This window comes from Lutra lutra, chromosome 4 (genome assembly GCF_902655055.1).
Source record: "Lutra lutra chromosome 4, mLutLut1.2, whole genome shotgun sequence".
Classification (NCBI taxonomy): Eukaryota; Metazoa; Chordata; class Mammalia; order Carnivora; family Mustelidae; genus Lutra; species Lutra lutra.
This window is the reverse complement of record NC_062281.1, coordinates 103,343,887-103,356,516: the sequence shown is the minus strand read 5'-3', so window position 1 is coordinate 103,356,516 and position 12,630 is coordinate 103,343,887. Positions and strand designations below refer to the sequence as shown.

General features: G+C 50.4%; 2 protein-coding genes across 3 annotated transcripts in view; both read left to right on the top strand.

Annotated features, from left to right (window-relative positions):
- Window positions 1-624: 624 nt before the first annotated feature.
- Window positions 625-9,994, top strand: GPR61 (G protein-coupled receptor 61). Of its 2 annotated transcripts, none has more exons than XM_047725453.1 (3): window positions 625-720; window positions 4,909-7,137; window positions 7,818-9,994. In XM_047725453.1, exon 2 carries the CDS (start codon window positions 5,527-5,529, stop codon window positions 6,880-6,882), a length of 1,356 nt encoding a protein of 451 aa, XP_047581409.1. In that variant the 5' UTR covers window positions 625-720; window positions 4,909-5,526; the 3' UTR covers window positions 6,883-7,137; window positions 7,818-9,994. The 2 variants fall into 2 exon arrangements, with proteins under 2 accessions (XP_047581409.1, XP_047581408.1); XM_047725452.1 differs by lacking the exon at window positions 625-720 and adding an exon at window positions 1,930-2,012.
- Window positions 9,995-11,043: 1,049 nt separating this feature from the next.
- GNAI3 (G protein subunit alpha i3) overlaps window positions 11,044-12,630 on the top strand; it is a 36,537-nt gene continuing 34,950 nt past the window's right edge. Inside the window, exon 1 of the mRNA XM_047725454.1 lies at window positions 11,044-11,292. Coding sequence (XP_047581410.1) covers window positions 11,175-11,292 — 118 coding nt within the window. The 5' untranslated portion in view covers window positions 11,044-11,174. The remainder of the gene's footprint in view (window positions 11,293-12,630) is intronic.

Genomic DNA, 12,630 nt, shown 5'->3' with positions numbered 1-12,630 from the left:
TCAAGGTTTTCTTCCCAATCCAGTGCTCTCTCTATAACGCTCTCTCTCTTTCTATAGTGCTGGTAAGTCTGTGTCTGCTCTAGCTTTCTCAGTCCTTGGAAGGGGGCCTTTGGCTGGGCCCCTGCCGGAAGCGTATGGGTGCTAATCAGGCTTTACCTGACTCCAGAGGGTTTGACCTATCTCAAGATAATCTTGCCAACATGTCAGCACAGGGGTTAATAAAAACATTTTACTGTCTACAGGTTTACATTTGGTATTTTCATTTGATTTCCCTGTACTAAGGTGTATGTTTGGTTTTGGCTATTTCCTGGAAGGCAATGGCCACTTCTATGGAATAGGCTTTAGGGTTTCAGCCCAGAGGCTCATGACAGGTCTCCAAAGAGGTCCTGGGGTCATGGAGGAGGGGGTAAATACTTTGGCTTCAAACAGGCCTGGGTCCAAATATTGGCTCTGGCACTTCCTATCTGTGTGATCTGGGGAAAGTCACTTAACCTCTGGCTCCCATTTCCTCATCCATAAAGTAAGGTGATTAAAGGCTGCCTCAGAGAACTCGTGTGAGAAGGAAGGGAATGTATGTGAAGGACTCGGCACTTGTCAGGGCTCAAGAAAGGGTTTTGGGGGATACTGGTGATCTCTGCTTTGACTCTGGGCTGGTCAGTAGCCTCTTTGCGGTAGACTTGCAGCCTGGGGCAGCCACCTTGCCCTCTCTGGATTTTCTGGGTAAGTCATTGTTCTCATGGTTCTTTGGGTTGTGTCTGGTCTTCCTTCCCTTTTGGAGGCAGAAAGAGTTTGTGGATGGGCAAGTCTCAGGGCAGAGGGCTCTGGAGTAGGTATTATACCCGAATTCCTGGCTGAGGCTCATGGTTCTGCTATGCATGGCTTTGGACAACCCCTTCACCTCTCTGGGTCTCAGAAACATGGATGCTCTGGCCTGTAGGGTGTCTTACAGCTCTGCAATGTTAGGCTCCCGTCCTTGGGTGTCAGTCACATAGCTTGGGGAACTGCGGGTTTCATGGTGGGAAGCCATGCCCCTCCATCTCACCCCCAAAGCCTTGTCATGTGGCCTTGGGCCCTCTACGGATAGTGTTCCACAGCTCAGTCCTGTCCTACAGATCCAGAGTGATCTGAGCCTTTCTGAGTTCCTGGTGCCCGGTCTGTCTTCAGGGAACAGTCTTGTGGTGGCAGCACCTGTGGGGGCTCATGGGGATGTTAGATTCCCCGCCCCCATCTCCATAGGTTCTCACAGCCCACACCAAATAATCATACAATCTAAGAAAACAATAGTAATGTGATTTCTGGGGGATAAAGGCAGAGTTAGGACAAGGCCTTTAGCTCCCCTCCAAGCCTGAATGCTGCTCTTGAACTTGTCCACTGTACACATTTGGCAGCTGTCCAAGGACCCAGCCCCTGGACCTTAGCCTGAGCCAGGCCTAACCCTAGTACTCTGCATCTCCACCGACTGGCCTGCTGCAAGAGCATCTTTGTTCTGACGTCACACAAAAGCACACAATGGCAGGGCTGTCAGGAGCCTCAGGATTGTCTAGCCTATATTTTCTTTGAACAGATAAGAAACCAAGGTCAGAAATGGGAAGTGACTTGCCCAGGTTCATACAGCTAGTAAGTGCCAGAGCCAGGCCTTAAACCTAGATTTTCTGATCCCAAGTACCCTTTATACTTCATCAGGAGGGCCAGGAAGTTCTCTCCTGACCACAGTCACCTGGCCCAATGAGGGTTTTGACATGCCACTCCAGCACCCCCAGAGACATTGAGAGTGGTTGGAACCACCTCTGAGCGTCTGCCCCAGGGGCACTGGTGCCTGACTCCTTGCTTCAGAAGTGGCTCCAAGGGGCTGGGTGGGAAGCAGGAGGCCATTAGGACCCAGAAGCTCCCTGAGCATCCCGCTCTGCCGGCTGCCTCTCACCGCTCACTGCAGTGGTTCAGGCTTCAGCAGCCCTGGAGAAGCATCAGCTGAGAGGAGCTATCACATGGGAGCCGGGAGCTGCTCAGCAAAGGTAGGAGTTGCCGACTAGGCCAGGAATGGGGGCCAGTCCCAGGGCCTGCTGGGTTGTGCTGAGGTACTCTGCAGGATGGTAGCTCTGTGTCCCAAGGACCAGCCCACCCTGCCTTATGGTGGGCAATTTCGTCGAGGGATGGGCTCCCAGGTATCTCAAAGGCAGTACTGGGGTATGGGCACCTCTGAAGCCTAGAGATGGGGGTTGATCTCCTGCCAGACGGAGTACCCACATCCTACAGACAGGCAGGGTTCCCCATCTGTCTTACTCCATGTCATAGAGATGGGTCCCCCGCATCTTAGGAACAGGTCCCTTGGTATGTAGGCTGATGGGCAACTCTGCGTCCTGGGCGTGGGCAACTCTACTGGGGAGAGGTGTGGTTGTCCTCTGGAGATCTCCCCTGGCTGAGAAGGGCCATGCTCTTGTCTGAAGGAAGGCCGTGCTCAGGTCCCTGGGATGGAAGCTCTGTATTTGGGGAACAGGTGCATGAGAATCCCAATGACACCTCTTTGGCCTTGGGCTGGGCACTTATGCACATCTTGCATCCTGACACAAGGATATTTATAACTTGACCATGCCCTGGCTAGGGGGCCAGACCTAAGCCCCTGTGGGGGCAATGCCTGCCAGGTACTGAGAGGTCCTGGAGGTGAGGGAGGGCTTGCTGGCAGGAAGCAGTGGGGAAGACAAGAGCGTGTGAGAAGGCATGATGATGTGAGCTAGGAGTGGAGTGAGGCTCTCTGGGCTTCCCCCCTGACACCATGATGTACAGTCCTCCCCTCCTTAACCCCCATCCGTCAGTGAGGGAATGATGGGGAGCAGGAATGTTGGTCCATCTGTTATGACGGAAATGGGAATCCTGGAATTTAGGAGTCAGGGTGGAGATCTTGGCCAGGCCAAGGGGGCTCTGGAAATGAGAAATGTCCAGTGCTTTCTTGTCTAGGGCTTCATCATGGCTGCACAGTAGCCTCTCCATCTCCATGTGGAAACCATGTCTGCTTCCCTCAGTCTGGGACCCTGGGTGGGCCTAGCTGGCAGACTCTTGATGTCTATGCAGACACAGAGGGCCTTTACTCCTTTAGCTCCCAGGGCCTCAGAGCCATGTCTTCTGGGCCCCACTCCCAGCTGGAAGGGACGAGGAAGCCACAGCATGAAGAGTAAGGGGCAAAGATGCCTCCCCTCCCGTAGCTTTCTGGCTTTTTCCTGGCAGACTGTCTTATGAGCAGCTGATGTCTCCACTTTTGAGCACTCTCTTCACCTTCTCTGTAGATCCTGAGTCTATGTGGCCATTTTAACTGTGAAACAAGCTTCCTGTTATCCCCAGGGAGAGGCACATCCCTAGGCAGTTGTCCAAAGTTAGGGCGGCACCTGGAGACCAGGTTACCCTTTCCAGAGCAGAGTCCCCTGGCTGGCACACAGCTGACCTACTGTTTGAAGCTGGTACGAAGGGGCAGGGACTCAACAGACCAGTTTGAATTTGATACAACTCACAAAGCTATATTGAGCACCTACTGCACTCATGTCAGGCTTGAAGTTAAATTAGTGCACGGCTAGTGGTAATGCCCAAACCCAAGGGTGATTGTAAGGCTGTCACAATGGGGAGGGAACAGGGATGGTCTGCCAAACGTGGTTCACTTTACTGTAGTCAGAGAGGTGTGGGTTTTTAAACCGAGTAACCACCAGGCCCTTGGTAGCCCAGGAACTCAAGAGTCATCAAATGTTGTCTGATATGGGAATCTTGGAGGTCGTCCAGTTCAACCTTCCCATTTTACAGACGAGGAAACCATGATCCAGAAAACTTGTGACTTGTCTACAGACAGCCCATCAGACTTGGCATGCCCATAGTTTGCCTCAAATTTGCATACCATCACACATCATACTGGGAGAAACTGGACTGCAAGAATCGGATATGGAAATGAAAATAATTTTTAATTTCATTATTATTTCAATTATATGCAAACTTAATATGGATAATGAGACACATAGAACATTTGATCTGTCATTTGGTCAGGAGAAATGAGAGATGCTGAAACCCCAGGCTTCTTCCCCTCCCTATTCCTTCCAGTTGTCTTCTCTGCTTTATGGTCACCCATTTCCACAATCACAGTGACCTCCCCACTCTTATCCCTGCCCCCCCCAGACACCTACTTCTTCGTCCTTGCTCTGGAGTGTGCTAACAGTGCAGGGCCAAGAGGACTCTGGGCCAGGGATCTGCTCCAATGAGCAGAGATATCCAGACCCAGGGAGGAGGAGGTTAGGAGCATTTCCTCTCCCACCTGCAGGAGCACAGTGGCCTTTCGAGGCTGATGAGTGGGTGAAGAAGGGCAGCTTTCAAGTGACCTATGCCCTTCCGGCTTTTGGGGGCAGTGGAGACTGGATGGCTGACATCCCAGTTTCCTTCCCCAGATGGCAGCTCTTTGTCCTGGGGCTGGTGATGTCACAGGAGACTAAAGTACAGTTCTCCCCCCTTTCAGGTGATCTCTTCCCAGTGGTAGCCCCAGAGCACTGACAGACATTTTTAGAGACGGTTCAGATCCAACAACTATTTACTGAATGCCTACTGCATTCCAGCTGCTGTGGAGGGCATGGTCAGGTGGGCTGGAGTACTGATCCTGGAGCCGGAGCGCTTGGGTACGTACCCAGACCTCGCTGCCTTTGGAAGTTACTTGACCTCTCTGGGCCTCAGTTTCACCAACTGCAAAATGGGGATGAGAGTAATACCTGCCTCAGAGATTGTGTGAGGATTTGAATGAGCTTATTTATATACAGTGCTTAGAACAGGGTTGGGCATTTGGAAACCACCATTATAAATATTAGCGCTCATGGGTGGTATTGTTATGAAGTCTCACAGGATCCTCCAAACAGTCATGAAGTGGCCGTTATTCCCTTCCTTTTACAGATGCCTTCATGAGGAAACTGAAATCCTAAAGAGTCACAGTAATTCCCAGACCTGGGACTGGAAACCGGATCTCATGTCCCTTCTGTGCCCCAACAGCTCCTGCCATTCTGAGAGACAAGAAATCAGAAAATTTACATAAGCAACTTGAAAACTGGGGCACTATCCTGGAGCTCAGCGGGACCCTGGGAGAGGGAGACAGAGGATTTAGAATCTCTGGATAACAGTCCCTGAGAGAGGAAAAGGGCATGGAGAACAGAGGAAAGGAAAAGAAAAAGGAACCGGCGACCAGTCAGAAGGTGGAGTGCTGAGTGAGTGAGGCTCCGGCATCTCTCAAGTCTCCTGCTTCTTCGAGGTCACCAAAGGCAGACCAGAGCCAGGAAGCAGAGATGAGCTTCTGAGCCCTCTGTTCCATTACATGCATAGCCAGGCCTGGAAGGCTGGCGATTAGAGCCTGTCTGGGAGGCTCCAGGAGGAGGCGCTCTCTCCCCCCCGCATCCCCCCACACAAAATTGGCAAGCCTGTTAAGCCTGGGCCTGGGCTGGCCATCCCAGGGTCACTGGACTAGGATGGGGGATGGGCCTGTGACAGGAGGTGCCCTGGGTGTCCTCTTTCGGCCCCATGGAGTCCTCTCCCATCCCCCAGTCATCAGGCAACTCTTCCACTCTGGGGAGGGTCCCTCAAATCCCAGGTCCCTCTACTGCCAGTGGGGTCCCAGAGGTGGGGCTGCGGGACGTGGCCTCGGAATCTGTGGCCCTCTTCTTCATGCTCCTGCTGGACTTGATCGCTGTGGCTGGCAATGCCGCTGTGATGGCTGTTATCGCCAAGACACCCGCCCTCCGAAAATTTGTCTTCGTCTTCCACCTCTGCCTGGTGGACCTGCTGGCCGCCCTGACCCTCATGCCCCTGGCCATGCTCTCCAGTTCTGCCCTCTTTGACCATGACCTCTTCGGGGAGGTCGCCTGCCGCCTCTACTTGTTCCTGAGCATATGCTTTGTTAGCCTGGCCATTCTTTCGGTGTCGGCCATCAATGTGGAGCGCTACTATTATGTAGTCCATCCCATGCGCTATGAGGTGCGCATGACACTGGGGCTGGTGGCCTCTGTGTTGGTGGGCGTGTGGGTGAAAGCCTTGGCCATGGCTTCTGTGCCAGTGTTGGGAAGGGCCTCCCGGGAGGAGGGAGCTCTCAGCGTCCCCCCAGGCTGCTCACTCCAATGGAGCCGCAGTGCCTACTGCCAGCTTTTCGTGGTGGTCTTTGCTATCCTTTACTTCCTGTTGCCTCTGCTCCTCATCCTTGTGGTCTACTGCAGCATGTTCCGAGTAGCCCGAGTGGCGGCCATGCAGCACGGACCGCTGCCCACGTGGATGGAGACACCCCGGCAACGCTCTGAGTCTCTCAGCAGCCGCTCCACTATGGTCACCAGCTCGGGGGCCCCCCAGACCACCCCACACCGGACGTTCGGGGGAGGGAAGGCTGCAGTGGTCCTCCTGGCTGTGGGGGGACAGTTCCTGCTTTGTTGGTTGCCCTACTTTTCTTTCCACCTCTACGTTGCCCTGAGTGCTCAGCCCATTTCGACTGGGCAGGTGGAGAATGTCGTGACCTGGATAGGCTACTTCTGCTTCACTTCCAACCCGTTCTTTTATGGATGTCTCAACCGGCAGATCCGAGGGGAGCTCAGCAAGCAGTTTGTCTGCTTCTTCAAGCCGGCTCCAGAGGAGGAGCTGAGGCTACCAAGCCGGGAGGGCTCCATTGAGGAGAACTTTCTGCAGTTCCTTCAGGGTACAGGCTGTCCCACTGAGTCCTGGGTTTCCCGACCCCTCCCCAGCCCCAAGCAGGAGACACCTGCTGTGGACTTTCGAATTCCAGGCCAGATAGCTGAAGAGACCTCTGAGTTCCTGGAGCAACAACTCACCAGCGACATCATCATGTCGGACAGCTACCTCCGTCCCGCCCCCTCACCTCGACTGGAATCATGATGGGCTTCTAGCCACTTGGAGGGAGATGGGGCTGGGGCCACTTATAACTGAAGGAACACCTTGTGGGATTACCTATTCCCAGCTAGCAGGGGCTGGGGCTGGGGTATCTACACACAGCTTTTGCTTAGTGTTTTCTGGGTCAGGAACAATGCCAACAGGATGAACGTGTGGCAAAAGCCTTGGACATGGCTATGATCCTTGACTACTGGGGGAGGGAACCTGGTGAGATGGTAATGAGAATAAAGGGTCACGAAGGTGAGATGACGCCTTTCAACCAGTGAATTTTCCATGCCTCAGAAGCAGGGAAACTCTCCAAGGGTAGGAGTTGGAGGATATAGAGCAGCAGGCCAGGTTTGGAGTTATCCTGGGAATCCCTTAGGGTATTTCATTTTTCAGTGTAATTGTCCAAGGCAGTAATTGTATTCAAGCAAGGTAAGAAAATAACCTGTGTCTTCTCCTTTCCTTGCTAGGTTTAAAAAGAACTAAACAAAGTACAGCTAAGTGTTTCCATTTGAGTTAATGGATCTTTTTCTAGTTTTAGAACTGAGGTTTCCTTAAACAGAGAGGGCCAGCTGGGTATATTCCTTTCCTGAGTTTGGCCAGAAGCAAGGGGAAATAGCAGGCAGGGTACAAAGAGGAGAAGACAGAAAAGCTGACTGCAGCTCTGTCCCACCCTCTGGGAACAGCCCTTCTGTTCTATTTTGCTCTCTCCTGCACATGAGAGATCAAGCTGGAAGCTTGCCTTTGCCTTGAAGCAAAGGCAAGGATACAACAAGATGGCTCTTTCTCCTTATTTTTTAGAATGAAGGAGTGGAGAAATTGGGGTTTGGGTGGCTGAAGGTGGGGGTTAGCATTTGATTTGCTAAGGTGGATGCATACAGAGAAGCCAGAAAATCATCTTGACCAATAATACTGTAATTTTTTTTCCTTCCTAGGATTGGCCTCCTTGACCTCTCTCCTCATGGCAGTGACCCACCTCCAGCCCCCTGGACTATCGGGTACAAGAGACTAAGGTTGGGAATGGGAAGGGTGGGGTTTCCATGGCCCATTAAATGCCTCCTACTCCCATCCATCGCTCTCAAAATTAGCTTCAGTGACAAAGACTTAAGTCTCTCTCCTATCTGCAGCCCTGGGTTGGAGAGAGGGCATGAGAGTTGGGTTCAGATGTTCACTAATTGAGACTGTAGGAACTTGTTGGTTGGTATCAGTGGTAGTATTTGCAAGGGAGGCAGAATAGTTGCAAACTGGACAGGACACCCATCTGGGACTACTTGTTTATCCACTTCCCTCAGTTGAATCAAGTAACATTCAAGGGTTGAGGAAGGACAAGAGGGTGCTTTAATCTGTATTTGAACAAATTCCTGGCTCACTGAACATTAAAGGGAAGACAGGCTGGTGGGAGTGGGATAGTTTCCCCTTTGAATGGCCAATAAATACTTTTTATTATAAAAAGTTATTCTGATATCAACATTTACTATTTCAGTTCAATTCAGTGCATAATAGTTGAATACCTAGTATTCTCTGGGACCCACACAGTCACTGCCTTTGAGGAGTTCATAGTCTAATTTTATCAGGTACCTTGTATTTTTACAGAGCACTTATATCCGGTAAAGCATTAAAGAATGAGAAATATATTGGAGAATACATTGGAGCTCAGTCCACGGCAGCAAGATACCTACATGGAAGCTTCCTGTGGATTGTGGAACGTGTGAGGGTTGTAAATGAAATTCTAGCTGCAGAAAAGAATTTATTAAGAAACTGGGCAAACAGCTTTCCCCCTTTAGATGTAGGAGAATTTACAGGTTTCTGTCTTCCTACCACCAGACTTACTTTAGTCTAGAACCTATTACACTGAAGAAATCCCTTAGATAGTATATCTACCAAGGAGAATCCTTAGTGATTGAAAAACATGCTCTTCTCGCTCTCCTCCCTTTTAAGATAAACTCAGAAAGGAGACAACTCATTTGTAGATAAGGAGTTCTCTTCAAACATCAGGGATCAGCTAGTAGGCCTTAAGCATTGCCAGCAGGTGGCAGTGTGAGTCCAGTGGAAACAGGAAAGGTGCTTGCATGGGGGGAGTTCCGGGTGGGGAGAGGGAGTGAGGAGAGGGGAGGACAGGAAACATTGTCTGGCAGCCATTTTGTTATTTTGTCTTCTCCTTTGCCTTGCCCTCCAGCCCTTCCTTCACATACATCAAAAAAGAAAATTTTAAGTGCAAGGATATCTCTAATTCAGGCTTGTATTTCCTGACACCGAACTCACTGGTGTTTATTACAGAATTTGACACAGGCTGGTTCATTTGCCATTTATTTTTCCCTGAGTGGATCATGAAGGAAATAAAAATTTCTATTATGTTGACAATTCTCCCAACAGTTTCTGCCATGACCATCTTCCAGTTGTTTTCCAGTCACCAGGACCACTTGGTAAAGTTTGCTATGTAGTTCTTGGCTGTGAAAGCTGTTCCTGGACAAAATCTGACCTCTCTAGTGGGCTCAAGAATCAACAGGTTGAGACATCTGACCGGTCAGTTACTTTTCCTGCACCTGGGTGGTGTTGGGGTAACTTCCAAGCTTACATGAAAACTTTCTGTTGTTAGGTCTCCCCAGGTAACATCTTACAGTGGCATGGTAGAAAAGGGGTGAATTTGGAGGCAGACATCTACTTTTCACTGTGTGAACTTGGGAAAGATGCTTAATTTCTCTGAGCCTATTTCTTCATCTGTAAAAACAGGGGTAACATTACCTACCTCACAGGGTTGTTGTGAGGATTAAAAGAGATGACCATGTGGAAGCACCTAGCCATACCTGGCAAATAGGTACTCAATAAATATTGGTTCTACCCTTTCCTCTTGCCCTATTCCCCCACAAGTATTGATTATGGCAAAGCCATCCTTTTTATTCTAACAGTCACTTGGGAATGAGTAGGAGGCTTTTCAAACTTTCAAGAACTGGCATTATGAAGTTATAGTGGATGAAGTTGTTTACGGTGGCTCTCAAGAAATCCCTAATTAATGAATTGTCATAATATAGACCTTTCTGTTTGGACCTTATATGCTAAGGTTTAGATTCTATTAGGGAAATAGTTTTTAATCCCAGGGAACGGTTTGGGGGACAACAAGAGTTCTCCTCTCTGGAATGTATGGTGATGGTATTTGTGCAGCTATTTGGCAGTAAAGGTAATTCACGGCCACTGTCATGGGTAGTACCCAGGATTATGAATGAAAAGGCTAGGAGACTGGGGCTTTTTCATGGAGGTTTATTTTCAGGTGATGCTAGAGCTGACAGACAAATTTACTAGACCCTCCCTTTTCGGGTGGTACCACAACAGGAAATTTCAGTAGGGTGATTCACAGGAGGCACTGGTTTGTTTTGGGGTGTGGGCCCGAGGTTAACTGATCTTGGTAGATGTCCGAAGCCCCTAACGCGGAATCATTTATCCGCGCTAAAGTGGCTTATATTGGAGAAAGGTATCACGGAAATCTTGTGGAGCTTACCTTTCAGGTAATAGAATATTTAGCGATTTCGGTGGCCCTCTGTCAACACAGTCACTAGGCAATTCGTAGGTAACGGCACAAGAACCCGGATACATCCTGAGAGCAAGAAACGGGAGGACAAAGGGGAGGGGAGAAGGGGATGCTAAGGTCCTAGGCATGGTCGGCCTTACAGATCTCAAGATGTGAAGCGTTGCCGGCCCTAGGCTCTGCTGTTTGTTTTCATCCTGTAGATCGGGTTGAGACAACCCCGGCAGAGTGTTGTACACTTGGGAAGGGGCTTCGGGTCTCCACAGCCAGAGATCAAGGGGGCCTTTCTGGCCAGTGAGAAATTCCCAGCATAAATTCCTGTGCGCGCTGTGGACTCTTATCTGGGAATCCCCGCCCCTCTTCCAAAGCCTGCTGTGTGACCTCAGGAAGGGGCCACCAACTGGGGAAGCCAGTCCCTGCTTTTCCTACATTAACTCAAATAAGGCAGCCGAAAAGGAAAAGAGGCACTAAAGTCGAGCCGCGCGTACCAAGTACTCCAAGAGACACCGCTACTCCGCTCGGACTCACCGGTCCTCTCCCCGTACTTCCGCCTTCCGTCACTCCTCCTCTACCCAAGCCGAGAATTTTGAGCAGCAACAGCCGTGGGGCGTTGCCGGAAGTGTCGTAAACGCCGGATATCCGGTTCCTTCGGGCGCTCAAGTAGCTGACGGAGAGGGCCGCCGCCCAGCAGTAGACGCTGTCTCAGTTAGCCGAGCCGCAGACTCCGTGGTGTTTAGTGAGCCCGGGCTCGGTCCCCTCTCCCGCCGCCGCCATGGGCTGCACGTTGAGCGCCGAGGACAAGGCGGCGGTGGAGCGGAGCAAGATGATCGACCGCAACTTACGGGAGGACGGAGAGAAAGCGGCCAAAGAAGTGAAGCTGCTGCTACTCGGTGAGGGGCTGAGGAGGAGTGCTGGCGGGGTGAACCGAAGGGCCTAGGCACTTGGGAGCCCTTGCGGGAGCGGGGGGTAGGGCGAGTCAGTCCCGGCCGGCTGAAAGGACCCCGAAGGGATCTGGAGGGCGTGACGGCCGCGGGGCGGGGTGTTGGGTTGGTGGCTTAGGCCTGGTAGAGCGTGATGAGGGGGTGGGGTTTAGGATTGTAGGAATTGGGCTGGAGGGAGGGTGTGACTCCGAGCTGGATTTGGCCTTTAGTGAAGAGAGTTTGGGAGTATGGGGCAGGAGGACAGTGAGACTGTATTAAGAATACGAGAAAAGCTGGTAAAGGAAGAGCCGATATTAGGGAAGGTTTTGCAAGGGGTTGGAGTGTGTGGAGCTTGTATAATGGATTATGAGTTTAGAACATGGTGATATTCTTGGATGAAGTTGGGATGCTTGAATGATTAATGTAAATGGAGGGGCAGGTACAGAGTGGTCACGTAGGGACCCTGTGGTTTATTAGCAAGTGGGCATTTTGAACTGTTTGTAAGTGGAGGAACCTTGGGTTAACCAGGAACATGAAGGTGTGTGGTTGAGATAATTGACAAGTCTCAGGTATAAAGGAAAAGAGCTTGGGTGCAGAGGCTGTCTATCCTTTTCCACCTTCTATTATTTTTGCTCTCTTGAGGTTTTATAACTCCTTCCCTTGTTTTTATAAAAGGGGAGGTGGTGTGAGCTGAGGAAATTTAAGGACTGGATGGCTTGAGGTTTGTGGCAAAAGATGTAGTGGACAATAGATTACATACTGGGAGTTGCTGAATCGTTGCTAGGTATGATGGACAGTGGGAATGGAGTTACCTTAGAATAAATTATGAAACTTGGTACATTTTTTTTTTAAAGATTTTATTTATTTATTTGACACAGAGAGAGATCACAAGTAGGCAGAGAGGCAGGCAGAGAGAGAGGGAGAAGCAGACTCCCCACTGAGCAGAGAGCCCGATGCCAGGCTCGATCCCAGGACTCTGGGATCATGACCTCAGCCGATTGCAGAGGCTTAACTGACTGAGCCACCCAGGCGCTCCTGAAACTTGGTACATTAAAAAAGCTGTGACAGACTTCTGGTGAGCTGTCTCTCCAAACTAAAAACATTGGCTTCAGAAAATTACTGTTTATTTCACCTGACATTCGTTTTGAGCAGCTTTTAGGTACAGTCAGATGCATTTTACTCAGCACGATCAGTTTAAACATTTTTGAAACTGGTTTCTAGAGACTCAGTAAATCATATAAAGTACCCTGGCATCAGCATACCAATTAGTTAAGTCACAGTTTCTTTACTATGAGTATTTTCTACAGT

Coding starts and splice junctions, on each gene's coding strand:
- GPR61 (XM_047725453.1), top strand. CDS start 5,527: ATGGAGTCCTCTCCCATCCCCCAGTCATCAGGCAACTCTTCCACTCTG.